This window comes from Melanerpes formicivorus, unplaced genomic scaffold (genome assembly GCF_026170545.1).
Source record: "Melanerpes formicivorus ecotype bairdi unplaced genomic scaffold, bMelFor1.0.p_v2 SCAF_10, whole genome shotgun sequence".
NCBI lineage: Eukaryota > Metazoa > Chordata > Aves > Piciformes > Picidae > Melanerpes > Melanerpes formicivorus.
The window spans coordinates 10,525,084-10,543,056 of record NW_027142362.1 but is presented as its reverse complement, the minus strand read 5'-3'; the positions used below and the strand labels follow the sequence as shown (position 1 = coordinate 10,543,056).

At 52.2% G+C, this 17,973-nt stretch overlaps 2 protein-coding genes across 5 annotated transcripts in view; one reads left to right on the top strand and one right to left on the bottom strand.

The window, feature by feature from the left end:
* Nucleotides 1-5,554, bottom strand: part of SPG11 (SPG11 vesicle trafficking associated, spatacsin) — a 63,939-nt gene extending 58,385 nt beyond the window's left edge. For all 3 annotated transcript variants that reach the window (XR_010987970.1, XM_068143590.1, XM_068143591.1), the window contains exons 1-4: nucleotides 5,292-5,554; nucleotides 4,100-4,284; nucleotides 3,134-3,361; nucleotides 589-787 (exon numbers count right to left, since the gene is read on the bottom strand). Coding sequence is in view for 2 of the 3 variants with exons in the window: in XM_068143590.1 (XP_067999691.1) it covers nucleotides 589-787; nucleotides 3,134-3,361; nucleotides 4,100-4,284; nucleotides 5,292-5,503 (824 nt within the window). In the remaining variant the exon portion in view is untranslated. The remainder of the gene's footprint in view (nucleotides 1-588; nucleotides 788-3,133; nucleotides 3,362-4,099; nucleotides 4,285-5,291) is intronic.
* A 457-nt stretch (nucleotides 5,555-6,011) lies between these two features.
* Nucleotides 6,012-17,451, top strand: CIAO2A (cytosolic iron-sulfur assembly component 2A). 2 transcript variants are annotated; one of them, XM_068143589.1, is made up of 5 exons: nucleotides 6,012-6,226; nucleotides 11,144-11,308; nucleotides 12,177-12,226; nucleotides 14,210-14,268; nucleotides 16,863-16,953. In XM_068143589.1, the coding sequence occupies exons 1-4, from the start codon at nucleotides 6,100-6,102 to the stop codon at nucleotides 14,261-14,263; spliced, it is 396 nt and encodes a 131-aa protein (XP_067999690.1). In that variant the 5' UTR covers nucleotides 6,012-6,099; the 3' UTR covers nucleotides 14,264-14,268; nucleotides 16,863-16,953. The 2 variants fall into 2 exon arrangements, with proteins under 2 accessions (XP_067999690.1, XP_067999689.1); XM_068143588.1 differs by having other exon boundaries at nucleotides 6,016-6,226; nucleotides 14,210-14,255; nucleotides 16,863-17,451.
* Nucleotides 17,452-17,973: the final 522 nt, after the last annotated feature.

Here is a 17,973-nt window from a genome sequence, read left to right as displayed (position 1 = left end):
AGACAAACATGAGGCCACATCTGGATTAAGGGATCTAGTTCTGGGATCCCCAGTTCAAGAAGGACAGAGACTTGCTGGAGAGGGCACAGCAAAGGGCTACAAAGATGCTGAGGGGAGTGGGACATCTCTGTGAAGAGGAAAGACTGAGAGAATTGGGGCATTTTAGTCTGGAGAAGAGCAGCCTGAGGGGGATATCTCATCAATACTGATCAATACTTCAAGGGTGGGTGTTGGGAGGCTGGGGCCAGGCTTTGTTCACTGATGCTCAGTGACAGGACAAAGGGTAAGAGGCACAAACTGATCAGAAGTTCCATGTGAACATGAGGAGGAACTCCTTTAATTTAAGGATGGTGGAATCCTGGAGCAGGCTGCCCAGAGGGGTGGTAGAGTCTCCATCTCTGGACACACTTCAAACCCACCTGGACATGTTCTTGTGTGTCTAGGTGACCCTGCCTTGGCAGGGCAGTTGGACTCAATGACCTCCAGAGGTGCTTTCCAACCCCTACCATTCTGTGATCTCTTACAGGACCAAGGCACTTTGCCATGTTGGCTGTACTCAAATCTTCCACTTGGGAACTGCAAGCTTACCTGAAGTAGATGTTTAGATCCACTGGGAGGGCAGAGTTGGAAGAGCTGATGACGACAGCGGTGCTGAGGTCGTGTGACACCTTCAGGGCGCTGAGCGGTGACGCGATGCCTGCGCTCCCGTCCCCGTCCTCCACACCTCCCTGGCAGAGTGCCACGTTCACCTTTGCCAGATTTGCTCCATCAAAAGAGTCAAAGACATCTTCAAACAGTGTTAAAGAAAACAGCAGGCTTCAGGTTGCCCACCAAACAAGAGGTTGCATAGAATAGAATAAACCAGGTTGGAAGAGACCTTCAAGATCATCACATCCAACCTATCATCCATCACCACCCAACCAACTAAACCAAGGCACCAAGCACCCCATCAAGTCTCCTCCTGAACACCTCCAGGGATGGTGACTCCACCACCTCCCTGGGCAGCACATTCCAATGGGCAATCACTCTCTCTGTGTAAAACTTCTTCCTAACCTCCAGCCTAAACCTCTTCTGGCACAGCCTGAGACTGTGTCCTCTTGTTCTGATGCTGCTTGCCTCTGAGAAGAGACCAACCTCTGTCTGTCTACAACCCCCCCTTAAGGTAGTTGTAGAGAGCAATAAGGTCTCCCCTGAGCCTCCTCTTCTCCAGGCTAAGCAATCCCAGCTCCCTCAGCCTCTCCTCACAGGGCTGTGTTCCAAACCCCTCACCAACTTTGTTGCCCTTCTCTGGACACGCTCCAGCAAGTCAACCTCCTTCCTAAACTGAAGGGCCCAGAACTGGACACAGAACTCAAGGTGTGGCCTAACCAGTGCAGTGTACAGGGGCAGAATGACCTCCCTGCTCCTGCTGGCCACACTGCTCTTGATGCAGGCCAGGATGCCACTGGCCCTCCTGGCTGCCTGGGCACACTGCAGGCTCATGTTCAGCCTACCATCAACCAGCACCCCCAGGTCCCTCTCTGCCTGGCTGCTCTCCAGCCACTCTGACCCCAGCCTGTAGCACTGCATGGGGTTGTTGTGGCCAATGTGCAGAACCTGGCACTTGGATGTGTTCAATCTCCTGCCCTTGGACTCTGCCCATCTGTCCAGCCTGTCAAGGTCCCTCTGCAGAGCCTCTCTACCCTCCAGGAGAAACCAGTTAGGTAACTCTGTGGTCCAAGCCAACCTCTGCACCCCAAAATGTTGTTTGGTTTACAGGAGCAAGGTTCCTAAGCTCAGCTGGGATGTGCTGGGTGCTGTATAAACATAGCCTCAACAATTGACAGCTTCATAGAATGGTTTGGGTGGGAAGGGACCTTGAAGGTCCCAGTTCCAACCCCCTCATTGGCAGAGACACCTTCCCTTTCAGTTATACTTAAGGGGCAACTGGGGCAAATACAAACAATTAGGTAACTGGGCATAAAAATGTAACCTGATTTTACCCAAGTGCCAGAAAAAATGGATGAAGAGTAAAGTTCAAGTTGAGCACCTTGTGGAACACTCAGCCAGCTGTGAGTCCCTGTTCTTCAGGATACAGCAGTTACCTGGTTTCCAAGTTGTGATTGCATACATTCACAGGATGAATTAGATGGGAAGGGACCTTGAAGACCATCTAATTCCCAACCCCTTCCACAAGACCAGGTTGCTCCAGGCCTTGTCCAGTCCTGGCCTTGAGCATTATGAGACTGCACCCAAAGCAGCCTTGGAACATTCTGAGACTATGAGGGTGGTGGAACACAGGAACAGGTTGCCCAGGGAGGTAGTTGAGGCCCCATCTCTGGAGATATTCAAGGTGAGGCTCAACAGGGCTCTGGGCAACCTGATCTAGTTGAGAATGCTTCTGCTTACTGCAGAGGGGATTGGGCTGGATGACCTTTGGAGGTCCCTTTCAACCCAAACAATTCTGTGATACTTGGGAGTCCTTCCCACCTGGCATTCAGTGATTCTCTGTGATCCTGCACACAGCATTTCACTCCTCACACCTCATTCTCTGCAGCAGGCTGCAGTAGCTGTGCTCTTCTTTCAGCACCACATGTTGTGTCTGCCTCAGTGGTGAAGCAGTCCCCTGGAAGGAAAGGTCTGCTTGCTGATCCTGGACAGGTTGCCCAGGGAGGCAGTTGAGATCCCATCCCTGGAGATACTCAAGGTGAGGCTCAACCTGGGCAACCTGATCTAGTTGAGAATGCTTCTGCTTACTGCAGGGGGGGGTTGGAGGAGATTATCTTTGGAGGTCTCTTCCAACCCAGACCATTCTATGATTCCTTCCTCCAGCTCTGAAGGTAATTTCTAATGGATGTAATTAAGCCAAGACTTCAGCCTTTTACACCCAGATCCACACAGCAAACATGCTGGAAATCATTACTGCAGTGTGAAGCATTTCCAGTGGCATGGTGGGAAACTTCCTTTGAGCCATGACTGGTGGCATTTTGAGCCACAACATCCAGCACTTGGCTGCAGAACCTCTTCACTGAAAGCACTTCCAGAGCAGACACTTGAATACCTCAGAAGAAACTTCTGCTAGACAGGACTACAAGAAACAACTTTGCCCTTCCAGATGATTCCCACTGGGATCAGCCTCTGCTGCAAAGGATACAAATCCAGCCAGAACTATCCAGCAGGAACAGGATCCCCCTGCAGAAGTCTGTGCCTGTCACCCTGTCCAAAATTTGTGGAGGCAAATCAAGGGCAAAGCAGTGACAGGTCTCTAAGGGCGAGTCTCTCCCAGGAAAGGTAAGCTGCACAATGATAACCTTGTTGAGCAGCAGTCTGCATTTGTTGTTGCCAAAAGACAGTATCCTCACAGAGAAAATTGAAGGCAGACCTGTAAAGGTAAAGATATTGGGAGGGTTACAGCAGCCTGGTGTTTGTACTCTGAGAAGACACCTCACTGAAATGAGAGCTCAAACCCATTCCCTCTGCCACCATCCTAATGGAAGCTGGGACTGGGGAAGGGAGGGGACTTCTTTCTGTTCTTTCTATGTCAGGAGCACTGATTTTGCAAGTTTCCTGCAACAGGGCAGGCTTTAAAAGTGGACAGTACTATGGAAGAACACCCAAAAAGCCCTCCCCAAAGAGTGTTTTCAGTCAGCACTGAAAGTGAACACTACACTCTTTGGATAATAAAATACTCTAGCAAGGGAGGCTGTTGAAGAAGATGTAAAACATCAGAGGTCCAAGGCCTGCAGACTGCACATTGTAACAGCCCCCAAGGCTTGCTGAGCACAGAGCACACAGTTCAACCAGAACTAGTCCTTGCAGGATTAGGGAGGAGCCTTGTCTCTCTTTTCTTCCCATCAGTTCCACTGTCAAAAGGGAAATCTTAGCTAGCAGCCTTGCATGAGTCTCTCTCATTGAAGTTTTCTGTTTCTTTCATCCAAATGCCTTACCCTACACACCTTGTAGTTCCCTCTACCAGTCTTTGAATATAGAAATGTCTCTTGATCACTTGAAATCAGTGTGAAGACACCTGACACTTCCCTGCTGCTCAGTCCTCCATTTTCACCAGCTGAAGCAGAACCAGACCTACAATCAAGTCAAACAGAGAGGGGAATCTACTCACTGATGTTTTTCACTTGGAGGTGCTTTTTAAGGGCATCTTCCTTACAACTGTGCAGGGCAACTGGGTTGTGTTTTCCATCTTCCAGAGTGAATTCATAGACAAACAGTTCATGAGTTTTACTAAAAGCCAGGATTTTGGTCTTGTCTGCTTGCAGATCATCATCTTCTGTGCTCTCCCACATGAAGCTGAAGACACAACATTCAGTCTGTTTATTGACCTTCATCTCTTAGCACACTGCACACAGTGAAGGGGTTTGGGAGTGTGCTTATGAGGGGTGGTGTCATTTTCATCTTTGCAGTAAAGATTCTGCCACCTCCCTCCCTCCCTCCCCTCCTATTTCATCTCTGGCAGAGACTGCAACACTGGAGGAACCCCTGCTCCTCTTCCTCTCAAGAATACAGAGGGTTTTTTTCCCTGTCCTTCTGTGTTTCTTTTCTTTAGTCATCCCTGACATGTGCCACATGAGTGATGCTATACTTCAGGGCTTCAAGGAGCAGGAACAGCAGCACTGCCAGCTAGGGAGGGCAGAACAGATTGCCCATTTCCACAGCTTTTCCCTCTCTGCTGCTCAGGCTACAGAAGCCTTCAGATTTCTGTTTCCACACCTGCTCTCCTATGGAGAGGGGAAGCAGCTCCATAGGAAACACTTAGGATGGTGCAGGGTGAAGCACAAGACTAGAGCACCACGAAAGAGTTGGTATTGCTTGACACATTCTAGAACCACAATGTGCCTGTAGTTTTTGACTCAGCATCAAAAGCTACTAAAGCAAAGTAAAAGCATCTTGTGACCACTGAATGTCGTGAACAAGAGCTTGCCCCTGACCAGCAGCCAAGGAAGTCAAAGAGTCAGGGCACTATGTAATCTCAAGCCAGAACACAAGCAAGCCAGACTGTTGTTGTTCTTGCTTTGATCTACTGTAATTAATGCACCCACAGCTGAACAAATAAGCAGACGTAAATAAACGTCCCCTCCAGCGGAGGGGAGCGGCGAGCATCCCATTCCAAGGTAGAGTGTGAAAGTCCTCTTCAGTCTCTGGCAGCTTTCAGGGCTGCCCTCACCTCTGCAAGACTGTTCCCCTTCAGGGAGTTCCCTCCGCCCCTGCTGTCCACCCGGCACCTCTCACCAACAGCAGAATGACACTAGGGGACCTCTCCCGGCTTCCCCTTCACCTTCTCGCCCCCTGCCACTTACTCAGCCCAGTCTCCAGGGAGGACGCTGCCCCGAGCCCGGCCACCTCCGCCCGGCACCAGGGACTCCAGGTAGATCCCACCGGAGACCAGGAGACAGCCGAGCGCGTCCTGGCCCCTGCTCACCCGGACGCAAGCTGCATCCCGCAGGGAGCCCCGCGCCTCCCCCGAGAGGGAGGCCAGCAGGACGCGCAGCTCCCGCTTCGACCCCTCCATCGCTACCCCCGGCCTACGCTCCGCCCGCGCCCCAGCGCGCCACCATCTTGGGCGGGGCGGAGCCTTTTTCCGGTCAGCTGACAGCACTGGCCAATAGCGTGGCGCGATTGCCGCTCCCCGCAGGCCAGGCCAGGCCGGCTCGGCAAAGCATGCTGGGGGCTGTGGTCTCTGCGAGCGGCGGCGGCCGGTGAGGCTCGGGGAGGTGACCGCCTGCCGCGGCCTTTATAGAGCAGTCGTTGGAATCGTTTAGGTTGGAAGAGACCTTTTAATGAGCATGGAGTCCAACCGTTAACCCAGCGCCACCAGGTCACCGCCCAACCATGGCCCTCAGCACCACATCTCCACCGCCTTGAAACCCCTCTACGGGTGAGGGACTCCACCACCTCCCTCGGGCAGCCTGGGCCACGCCTTGGCAGCCCCCAAGGAAGGGAATTCGTTTGTAATGTCCAACCTAACCCTCCCCCGGGCGGAGCGTCCGCGGCGCAGCTCCGCCCCCAAGCCCCTCCCTGGCCCCGCCCCCGAGGAGCTTCCCCCTGGCGTCGGCCGACGGTGGCCGCGAGGGTCCTGTCCGCGCACCCCCATGGCGGAGCGGGAGGATGTCGGTGGTGCTGGGGCTCTTGTCGCACACGCTGAACAGGGTGCTGTGGTACTCCGGGCTGCGTAGGGGCTGCCATGCCCCCCGGAAGCAGGCCATGGAGCAGGACAAGGCGCTCGAGGTTTACGGTGACTGTCGCGGGGTGGTTGAGGAGGGCGGGTTCAAGGGTCGCGCCTCGCAGGGGGCTCGGTGTGAGGCGTCGGGGGCGCTGTGAGGGGAAGTGAGGCGAGGGGACTTGAGGGTGCGTGGGGAGCGGGGGTGTGTGTGAAGTGCTGTGGGTTATGAGGGACCGTGGGGGCCATCGGTGGTGTGCCCTTGGGGTGTGAGGTGGGGGAACCCAGGCCTTGCCCAGCCCTTGGCGGGGAGCGAGAGCTCTGTCCTGCGGTCGAGCGTGTGGGAACGCTCCCGTGGGGCTCTGAGGGGCTGGGAGGAAGGTGTCTGCTCTTGGTGTGGCGCAGAAAGGAAGCATCCTGTGGGGTAGGTGTGGCGGGGGTCTCTGAGGGGCTATGGGGCAGGGGTTATGAGGAGCCCTGGGGGCTATTGGTGCTGTGTCCTTGGGGTGTGAGCTGGGGAAAGCCAGGTCCTGCCCAGCCCTTGGTGGAGGCCGAAAGCTGTGTCCTGGGGTTAAACGTGTGGGAACACTCCTGTGGGGCGCCTGAGGGGCTGGGAGGAAGGTGTCTGCTCGTGGTGTGGGGCAGGAAGGAAGGGGATGCCGCCTGCGGGAGGGCTGGAATCGCTGTCAGGGGTGCGGGGCAGGGAGGGCTCACTCTCGGCGTGCTGGAGGGTCCGGGAAGCCTTAAGGGCAGGGCAGGGGTCAGGCTTGGGTTCCAGCTCGCCCCAGCACGCTGTCAGCCCAAGGCTGTGCCTAGAGGTAGGTGGGATGCTGTGACCTTGGGATGGGGCATGTGCCATGGTCACTGTTAGTTAGGATCCCCAGCAAGGACTGTGCTGTGTCTGAGGCTGTTGGGTGCTGCTGCTGCTTCCCAGCTCCTGAGCATGTGGGAAAGGGGCTGGGCTGCTGCTGGGCTCGCTCAGTCCCTGTGCTGGGGGCAGTTACCTTAGTGTTTCATCAGCTTAGAAGAGGAGCTGCACACACCTGGAAAGGCCAGTAATTCCAGACAGGTCAGCCAGGCAGTCCAGAGAAAGGGAGATTGCTGTTACTGAAGGACTGAGAGCATTGTGAAATATAGAGACATTTCATCTCTGGAAATGCTGCCTGTAGGACCTGAGAGGCTTCCAAAACCATTGTCAAGCTCCCAGGCACTCTTACTTTGCAGGCAATTAGGAGTGGTGTGAGGCTTTGATGCAGCACTGTACACAGTGCTAAACAGAAATGAGAGGAAACAACAAACTAAAGCTGGTTGTGCAACTTGAGTGATGTTTTAATGCTTCAAAACATCAGTGGTTCTAAGGGAGGACTTAGGTTACCAGCTTGAGCCATTCCAGTAGCCCTGGTGGTTTCTCTTCAGCCGCAGGGTTATGCCTGTGTGTGCTCTGTGCAGAACTAAAGCATCTCTCCATGTGGCATTTAGATTTAAGAGGCCAGAGGCATCCATGAAGCCCTGCTGAAGTCAATCAGCTTGTATTCTTCTTAGAATAGAATAGACCAGACCAGGTTGGAAGAGACCTTCAAGATCATAGCATCCAACCTATCATCCAACACCACCTAATCAACTCAAGCATGGCACCAAGCACCCCATCAAGTCTCCTCCTGAACACCTCCAGTGATGGTGACTCCACCACCTCCCTGGGCAGCCCATTCCAATGGGCAATCACTCTCTCTGTGTAGAACTTCTTCCTAACATCCAGCCTAAACCTCCCCTGGCACAGCCTGAGACTGTGTCCTCTTGTTCTGGTGCTGGTTGCCTGGGAGAAGAGACCAACCCCCACCTGGCTCCAACCTCCCTTCAGGGAGCTGTAGAGAGCAAGAAGGTCTCCCCTGAGCCTCCTCTTCTCCAGGCTAAGCAACCCCAGCTCCCTCAGCCTCTCCTCACAGGGCTGTGCTCCAAACCCCTCCCCAGCTTTGTTGCCCTTCTCTGGACACCTTCCAGCAAGTCAACCTCCTTCCTAAACTGAGGGGCCCAGAACTGGACACAGGACTCAAGGTGTGGCCTAACCAGTGCTGAGTCAGGGGCACAATGCCTTCCCTGCTCCTGCTGGCCACACTGTTCCTGATGCAGGCCAGGATGCCATTTGCCCTCCTGGCTGCCTGGGCACACTGCAGGCTCATGTTCAGCCTACCATCAACCAACACCCCCAGATCCCTCTCTGCCTGGCTGCACTCAGCCACTCTGACCCCAGCCTGTAGCACTGCCTGGGGTTGTTGTGGCCAATGTGCAGAACCCAGCACTTGGATGTGTTCAATCTCCTGCCCTTGGACTCTGCCCATCTGTCCAGCCTGCCGAGGTCCCTCTGCAGAGCCTCTCTACCCTCCAGCAGATCAACTCCTGCCCCCAGCTTGGTGTCATCTGCAGATTTACTGATGCTGGCTTCTTGGTGAAGGAACTGGTTTTTCTCTTGGGCCTTTTCACATAGGAAGAAGAAGGGAAGAAATGTGTCAGAAATCAGGAGACCTGTGTGTGAAGATCATTGTGTTGTACTTGGAGGGGAAGTCATTTCCTCTTTGGGTAGGCTGCAGTAGCTGCCTGAGACTTGAAATAAAAAGTGATGCTAGAGCCAGAGCAATGGAGGAGAGGTGAAAATTGGCCCTGGTTATTGGTCTGACAAATGAGGCTGTTCATCTGCTGGCTGGTGAATGGTCTGATAAAGCCAGGCAGTGTATTTGTTACCATCATGATCCTCAGTGTAGCTGAGGGGACAGTCACCAGTCCTTGGGGAGCACAGAACAAACGGCCTTGTGACATCTGCTGTGTCCTCAGCAGCATCACATCCTCATGCAGACAGAGGAACAGAGGCTGGGGGCTTCAGAGTGAGCCAAGCAATTCTCTGCTTCCCTGGAAGGCAGGGAGCAGGACTCAGCTCTCTCACTCCTCCTGAGTTTTGACTGATAGTGTGAGTGCTGACAGCTTGTTTTGGGGGGCAAGTGTTCCCCAGCCCTCTTGAAACACTTCCCAGCTCTGGAGAGCAGTTTGAGTGGCCTTTGCAGGAGGGTAAAGGTTTGCAGAGGCTGAGGTGAGTCCCAGGAGTGAAAGCTTGGGCAAACACAAGTCTTTAGGGTCTGTCTCTGGTTTCAGGCATCCCCTTCTGAGATGGATGGACTCCAGACAGGCATTCCTGCCTGCTTCCTTCCTTGCTGGGAGTAAGGGAGTGCCATGAGGTCCCTGCTGTGAGGCTGGGGCTATCAGCTCCGTGGCAGGAATGCACCAAAAGCAGCTCTGCAGGGCTGGGTGGGTCTGTCTGTACCTGCAGATAGACTGGAGTCATCTGCTGCAGCAGAGGCTGGTGTCACATTTGCTCCAGCAAATGCTGTTAGCTGCTGTAGTGGAGCTGTTGGTGGGGTGACACTGCAAATGAAGTCACTACAGCCAGCTAAAAATACCCATCCATGCCTTCTGCTGAAGGGTGCAGGTTAAGAGCTGGTTTGGTGACCTCATTTAGAGCTGAAAGGCTGGTACTTGGGTTTCTGAGGGGCACACAGCTGCAGGCAAGGCAGAAGCAAGTGCAGGGTGGCAGCTGGGAGCTTCCCAGGTTTGGCCTTCCTTGTCCAAATGAGTGTTTCTTCAAGTGCTGCTGGGTCCATGGCACTGGGGAGACCTAATTGGCTCTCCTGGGCTGCATTGCTCAGCAAACACTCTGAAGCACTCCTCCTGGCAGCTCCTTAGGAGCTTCCTGGCTTCATACCCTCTCCTGTGCCTTGCTCTGGTGCTGTGCTACAATCAAGTGTTGTCCCTTTTGAACAGTTTGCCTTAAGGCAAAGTAGCAGGCAGTGTGATTCTGTTTCATGGTGTGCTGTCACCTCCTTAAGCTAACCCTGAGCACTTTCTAGACAGAGAGCTTCCAAAGTGTAGGTTGATGTCAGGAAGTGACCATTGCTGCAGCCAAACCTGGATTGGTGCAGTATTTCTGCACTGGCTTTCCTTAAGATGGCTTCGGAATCTTATCTGGGAGACCCAGAGAGGGAAGTGGAGGGAAGAGGAGCAGGAAACCTGCCTTGTCTGGTCAGTTGCATAGAGGCTGACAAACCTGAAGGGCAAGCAGTCCTCTCTGAAAGATGGCATCTGTGGGGGAGGCTAATATCAGAGAATTGTTTTCAGCTGGAAAAGACCTTTTAGGCTCAGGGAGTCCAACCATTCCCCCAGCACTGCCAGGGCACCACCAAACCATGGCCCTCAGCACCACATCCCCAGGGCTTTGAAACCCCTCCAGGGCTGGGGACTCCACCACTGCCCTGGGCAGCCTGGGACAGGCCTGGGCAGCCCTCAAGGGGAAGAAATTGTTCCTCATGTCCAACCTAAACCTCTTCTGGGGCAGCTTGAGGCCATTAGAATAGATTAGAATAAACCAGGTTGGAAGAGACCTTCAAGATCATGTCCAACCTATCACCCAACACCACCTAATCAACTAACCCATGGCACCAAGCACCCCATCAGGTCTCCTCCTGAACACCTCCAGTGATGGTGACTGCACCACCTCCCTGGGCAGCACATTCCAATGGGCAATCACTCTCTCTGTGTAAAACTTCCTCCTGACCTCCAGCCTGAACCTCTCCTGGTGCAGCCTGAGACTGTGTCCTCTTGTTCTGGTGCTGGCTGCCCATTGGAATGTGCTGCCCAGGGAGGTGGTGGAGTCACCACCACTGGGGAGGTGTTTAGGAAGAGACTGGCTGGGGTGCTGGGTGCCATGGGTTAGTTGATTAGTTGTCTGCAAATTTATTGATGGTGGACTCAATGCCCTCATCCAGATCATCACTAAAGATGTTAAAGAGCATGGGGCCCTGCACTGATCCTTGGGGCACACCCCTGGTGCCTGGCTGCACTGATCCTTGGGGCACACCCCTGGTGCCTGGCTGCCAGCTGGCTGTGGCAGCGTTCACCAGCAGAGCTGGGAAAGCCTCTTCACTGCTGGCTGTTTCTCTCCTGCTGCAGATATAATCCGCACCATCCGGGACCCGGAGAAGCCCAACACCTTAGAAGAGCTGGAAGTGGTAACAGAAAGCTGTGTGGAAGTGCAGGAGATAGGTGAAGAGGAGTATCTGGTTGTCATCAGGTTTACACCAACAGTACCTCATTGCTCTTTGGCTACTCTCATTGGTAAGGTTTGCTTCATGAAGCATAGAACCCTGGAGCGCTTTGGGTGGGAAGGGACCTTTGGAGCTCATCCAGGTCAACCCCTCTGCAGCCAGCAGGGACAGCTGCAGCCAGAGCAGGTTGCTCAGAGCCCCAAACAACCTGAGCTGCAATGGTTTGAGGGATGGGGCAGCTCCCACCTCTCTGGGCCAACCCCTCCTAGGCTCTCACCACCCCCAAACAGGGTCAAACATTTCTCCCTTCTCTCCAGTCTGAATCTCCCTCTTTAACTCAAACCATCACCCCTGGTCCTCTCACAGCAGGCCCTGCTCAAAAGTCTGTCCCCAGCTTTCTGACTGACCCTCTGAAGTACTGAAAAGCCACCAGGAGGTCTCCCTGGAGCCTTCTCCAGACTGAATCAGTGATTCATGCTGGCGCATGGCAGGGTAGCTGGTTTGAGCAGGACTTAGCTGGTTAATATTTTACTCCTCTTTTTCAGCCAGTGCTCAGAGTCTAGAACATTTGCATGCCCAGATCTCCTTTAGTGTGCAAAACCAACTTGTCCTCACCAGTTCAGTGTGAAGGTAGCTTCAGGCTGTCTGAATAACATCAGCCTCAGTTAAAATTCAGTGTTGCTTGGCCAGGAGTTGCATCTTGAGGTCCCTTCCAGCAGTGCAGACAAACAAAACCCAGGGGAAAACATGGGAGCCATCCACCTGGTTTCATTAAGTGAGGGCAGGTCCTCAGAGCAGCTCTCTCCTCCAGCTTATGCTGCTCAGAAGCCAAAAGGGAAAAGCTTGTCCTGTGGGTTTGGAGTGTTGAATGTGGGTTCTTTGTAAATGCACTCCCACCCTGGAAGCTTCACAGGAAACTCTCTGGTTTGTTTCAACAGGCCTTTGTTTAAGAATAAAGCTGCAGAGATGTTTGCCTTTCAGACACAAGGTAAAGTATCTGCAACTTGCTTTCAGTGACAGAGGTCTGGGCCAGCTGTGTGTAAGCTGCAGGGTGCTTTGAGCTGTGCCTAAGGATGGGCTGTGCTTAAAGATGTGATTATGGAGGCAGAGAGTGTGGCAGGACAGTGGTGCTACACTGAAGGGGTCCTTGAAGGGCTGTGCATTTGCTCTCCCTGTACCAAAGGCCATTCATTGCTGCCCCTCTGAAATCCACTCTTTCAAGGGATTTCCTCACCAGCTGGCAGTTGGATTCTGGCCAGGGTGTTCAAATGCAGCGTTAGGATGAATCAAACTGATACTCCTGTCTTGAGGAAGATTCATCTGGCTCCCTGCACTATTTCAGTAGCTCTTAAGCAGCAGCAATCTAAATTACAAAGAGTTCCTCACTCTGCTGTGCTATCTGCAGTATCTGAGGGGGGTCTCCAGTGGACCAGCCCTCTGTGAGCAAGCCCTGGAAGCAGCAGTAGGTTAGAAACCAAGGCAGCAGAGTTCCACTGCTCTATGGAGGCATCACCTGGGAAGGAAAACTTCAGAGCAGGTTGGTTATAGTTAGAAGAGCTGCAGAACTCAAGCACTGAGGGATCTCTTCATGTCTTTTGTCTTAGGACTGTTGCAGAGGTGGCATGTGGGCCTGACCTTGGTCAGGCACTCTTCCTAACTGGGGTCAGCCCTGCCTATGCTGCTGGAGTGTAAGAATCTGGGTAGGAAAGAGTTAATAGATCCTTAATATGCCCTTAAATATATCCATTAAGTTGCTAGGTCTTAGAAGGAGCTAAGAGTGGATCTCCAATGACAAACAGCATCTTGTACAGAGTTAATATATCCTTAATATGCCCTTAAATATATCCTTAAAGTTGCTAGGTCTTAGAAGGAGCTAAGAGTAGACCTCCAATGACAAACAGCATCTTGTACAGAGTTAATATATCCTTAATATACCCTTAAATATATCCTTGAAGTTGTTAGGCCTTAGAAGGAGCTAAGAGTGGATCTCCAATTACAAACAGCATCTCATACAGAGTTAATATATCCTTAATATGCCCTTAAATATATCCTTAAAGTTGCTAGGTCTTACAAGGAACTAAGAGTAGACCTCCAATGACAAACATCATCTCATACAGACCTTTAGAAACTTGCCCCAAATGGTGTAAAGTACAAATGAATTAGCTGCAGATTTTTCTGCTGCTGATAGTTTGTTGTTGTTGCTGCTGCTGCTGGCTTCATCTTTCCAGCTGAACAGTGTAAAATGAGACTTTGATTCCTAGAAAAGGAGGTGAAGAGGCATTTGTTTTGTTGGACCCATGGCAACAAACAGGTTTAGCTGCAGTGAAAATAGGATAAAAGGCCTAAGAGTTGTTTACTTTGGCTTTCCCCTTGGGTACAGCAGCTCCACATGTGTGAGGGGTTTGCCCTTGCTGTTGTTCCCAGGCCTGTTAACTCCATGAAGGTGGTTTAGGTCAGGAAATAGAGGCTGCATCACACACAAGCATCTCCTAAGCAACTATCTGTGATTCTAATCACTGAGCAAGGCTCAACCAGGAGTATCTCAGGAGCAATCCCTTCCTGAGGATGTCTTTTCGAGGGTGCTTTGCTTGTGGGGGTGCTGGTTCTTCAACTGTTCCCGAGTTGTGGCCTGCAGAGAAGTGGCTGAGAAAGCAGAGCCCATTCTCCCCTCTCTTTGCAGCAGCCTGTCTGCAGTTACTTTCTCAAGAGCACTTGGGATAAATGGCTGCCTCCACAGCTCTGAAGAAAGACTCTTTGGGGACCCCTCACTGAACTGGGGGAAGAAGGTTGTTGCAGCGAAGCTTAAGATGAGCTCTTGACATTGATTCCCCCTCCTGTTGTCTGTGAACTTCTCACTTCAGAGTGGCATTAAACACATTGTATGTGCACTGTGCAGTGCTTTTCCTTCCAGCCATGAATATATGCAGCTGCTGCTGCTGCCTGCATCTAACATGACTGATCTCTCCTCTAGCTGGAGATCTACATATCTGAAGGCACACATTCCACTGAAGAGGACAGTAAGTAGAGCTTGTGAGTGAGTGCAGCTTTAGCCCTGTGTCTCTGCCTGCTTTGGAGGAGCCCTTTCCTTCCCCACCTTCCTCTCCATTTCACAAACACACACACTTAAAAGCTTTGAAATGCAGCCTGCAGTCGAGGCTGGTTCAAAAGCTGTTTTCTGAAGGGTTTCCTTTGTGGTGGTGTTTTGTGGTTTGTTTTGTGTGGGTTGTTGTTGGGTTTTTTTTTTTGCTTGGTTCTCTTTTGTTTTGGTCAACAAACCAATCAACCAACCAACCTCCCACCCCCCAGTTCTCCCAGGTGTTGGGTTGTGTTTGTAACAAAAGAAGCTGCTGCTGTGCTGCTGGGGGGAGGGAGGGGGGGGGGGGAAAGAGCATCAAGAACTTCCTGCCTGCTTGATCTTCACATCATCATAGGAAAAATAACTGTGTCTCAGTCAGTGCTTGAAACAAAAGGCAGAGGATAGGGAAATTCTTTCAGAGCTTCAGCAAATCACTGTCTGGAGCAGCTGTTGAAGCCTTTGTCCAGGCAGTGTCCCAGGAGCTTTGTCTTTTTCTTCAGCATGGCATAGCTTTGCGTGGTGGCAATCAGTTCTTTTGACTGCCTAGAAAGAGAACCTGGAGAGCTGGGACTGCTGATTTGTCAGGAATGTCACACTTGAGTTTTAAGATAGATGGTTAGAGCACCTTCCATTCTTCTCCTAAGCTAGACAAGTAGCAAGAATGTATGGGGTTTGGTGGTGGGGTTTGTGTGACTTGAGCTAAGGAACCAAAATGTTTGGCTCCTGGTGCTTATTTTTTGTGTGACTTGAGCTAAGTGGGAAAGAAAAAGGTTGTTTTTTGATGTGGTTTTGTGTGTGTGGCTTGAGCTACCATTTGCTCTGAATTCCCTATGGATCCTCTGTCCTTTGCTGGCTCTTGAGCACCTTCATATTCTTCTTGGCTTGCCCTCCTCCTGTTGTGGCTGGCACAGCCTTGCTCTAGGCTGTGTAGCTTGGAAAGGTCTGCCTGTGCAGTGCTTCCTTAATTGTACAATTGCATCAGCTTTGGATATTAGGCAGATATCTTCCACCCAGAGAGAACATTGGAAAGGAAGTTGTCACAGTGTGCTGTTACTGGATGGGTCACAGGATCTCAGGGGTTGGAAGGGACCCAAAGAGATCATCGAGTCCAACCCCCCTGCCGGAGCAGGGCCATAGAATCCAGCACAGGTCACAGACAGGCCTTGAAAGTCTCCAGAGGAAGAGACTCCACAGCTCCTCTGGGGAGCCTGTTCCAGTGCTCTGTGACCTTTACAGTAAAGAAGTTCCCCCTTGTGTTGAGGTGGAAGCTCCTGTGCTGCAGCTTACATCCATTGCTATCCCAGGGAGCGAGTGAGCAGGGCCTGTCCCCTCCCTCCTCACCCCCAGCCCTCAGAGATTGATAAACATGATCAAATCCCCTCCAAGTCTTCTCTGTTCCTCAGTCTCTGAACTGGCATCTCATACCATCACAGAATGGTGAGGGTTGGAAAGTCCCTTGATCTGAAGGTCAAGTCCAACCCCCCTGCCAGGGTCAGGGTTGCCTAGAGAAGGTCACAGAGGAAGTGTCCAGGTGGGTTTGGGATGTCTCCAGAGGTGGAGACTCCACTGCCTCTCTGGGCAGCCTGCTCCAGAGCCAGAGCACCCTTCACTTAAAGAAGTTCCTCCTCATGTTCAGATGGAAATTCTGATGTTCAAGTTTGTGCCTGCTGCCCCAGGTCCTGTCAGTGGGCACCACTGCAGAGAGAGAGCGCCTGCTCCCATCCCCCTGACACCCACCCCTTAACTTGTAAGCGTTAGTAAGGTCTCACCGGGCTGGGAGAATCTTCGCTGCGCTGACACCTTGGCTCTGTCACGTTGCTGATGGCAGTGCCTGTGAAGTGTACCTCCAGGCAGCCAAGAGGGCCAATGGCATCCTGGCCTGGCTCAGGAACAGTGTGGCCAGCAGGAGCAGGGAGGTCATTCTGCCCCTGTACTCTGCACTGGTTAGGCTGCACCTTGAGTCCTGTGTCCAGTTCTGGGCCCCTCAGTTTAGGAAGGAGGTTGACTTGCTGGAAGGTGTCCAGAGAAGGGCAACGAAGTTGGTGAGGGGTTTGGAACACAAGCCCTATGAGGAGAGGCTGAGGGAGCTGGGGTTGCTTAGCCTGGAGAAGAGGAGGCTCAGGGGAGACCTTCTTGCTCTCTACAACTACCTGAAGGGAGGTTGTAGCCAGGTGGGGGTTGGTCTCTTCTCCCAGGCATCCAGTACCAGAACAAGAGGACACAGTCTCAGGCTGCGCCAGGGGAGGTTTAGGCTGGATGTCAGGAAGAAGTTCTACACAGAGAGAGTGATTGCCCATTGGAATGGACTGCCCAGGGAGGTGGTGGAGTCCCCATCCCTGGAGGTGTTCAGGAGGAGACTTGATGGGGTGCTTGGTGCCATGGGTTAGCTGTTTAGGTGGGTTGGATTGGTTGATGGGTTGGACGCGATGATCTTGAAGGTCTCTTCCAACCTGGTTTATTCTATGACAACTGCTGCTGACCTGACCTCTCTTGTGTGAGAGGTCTCTCTTTCCAACCCTATTGATCCTGTGATTCTATGCCTTTGCAGTCAACAAGCAGATCAACGACAAGGAGAGAGTGGCGGCCGCCATGGAGAACCCAAACCTGCGTGAGATCGTGGAGCAGTGTGTCACAGAGCCAGACTAGCAGCTCTGATCCCCCCCCCACCTTCTCCCCCACCCCCCCAGAGTTAACCATTTTGATACATTTCTTAAAATATCTTTGTTTAAAAAAAAAACAAAAAGAGGAAAAAAAAGAGAAGATGAAAATAATAATAATAATAATAATAATTAATAATCAAGGCCTTGAGTTGAATACTTGAGTTCTTTTTAATCTTCCACAGGTGGTTGGTTTGGTTTTGTTTTTAACCAGAAGCTGTTTATAAGAGAAGATTTAAATTATGAGGAGTTAAGTCTCTGAAACAAAGTGATGTGTATAGTGTTCAGAGTTTGTCACTTCTGGTCTCCAGAGGAATATTTTATGGTTAAAAGACAATCCCCCCTCTCCCCTCCTCGATCCACGTTGCCTTCTGATGGACATGGATGATCCCCCCCCCGCCTTCAGTTCTGCCAGTTCTGTTTCTACAGGGTTTCAATCACTGCACTGGAAAAAAAATAAAACCTGATTCTTGTACTGAAGTGCCCCAAGCTCAGAAGTTCTCTTTCTGGTGGTGTTTTCTTGAAGCTTAACGTAGACAACCTTCCTGAGGTTCAACAAGAGCAAAGGCAAGGTCCTGGCAGCTGGGTCGGGGCAATGCCAAGCACTGATAGAGGCTGGGCAGTGGCTGGCTTGAGAGCAGCCCTGAAGAAAAGGACCTGGGGGTGCTGGTGGGTGAGAAGCTCAACAGTGTGCACTTGCAGCCCAGAAAGCCAGTCACATCCTGGGCTGCATCAAGAGAAGCACAGCCAGCAGGTCCAGGGAGGTGATTCTCCCCCTCTACTCTGCTCTGGTGAGACCCCACCTGGAGCACTGCGTCCAGTTCTGGAGCCCCTGTTACAGGAAGGGTCTGGACATGCTGGAGTGTGTCCAGAGAAGGGCCACAAGGATGAGCAGAAGGCTAGAGCTCCTCTGCTATGAGGACAGACAGGGAGTTGGGGCTGTTCAGTCTGCAGAAGAGAAGGCTCTGAGGAGACCTAATTGTGACCTAGTATCTTAAGGGG

Excerpts from the sequence above, each read along its gene's own strand:
- CIAO2A (XM_068143588.1), top strand. The coding sequence starts at position 6,100 with ATGTCGGTGGTGCTGGGGCTCTTGTCGCACACGCTGAACAGGGTGCTG. Across the intron at positions 11,309-12,176 it reads CTCTTTGGCTACTCTCATTG|GCCTTTGTTTAAGAATAAAG; the intron begins GTAAGGTTTGCT and ends TTGTTTCAACAG. Across the intron at positions 12,227-14,209 it reads GTTTGCCTTTCAGACACAAG|CTGGAGATCTACATATCTGA; the intron begins GTAAAGTATCTG and ends TCTCTCCTCTAG.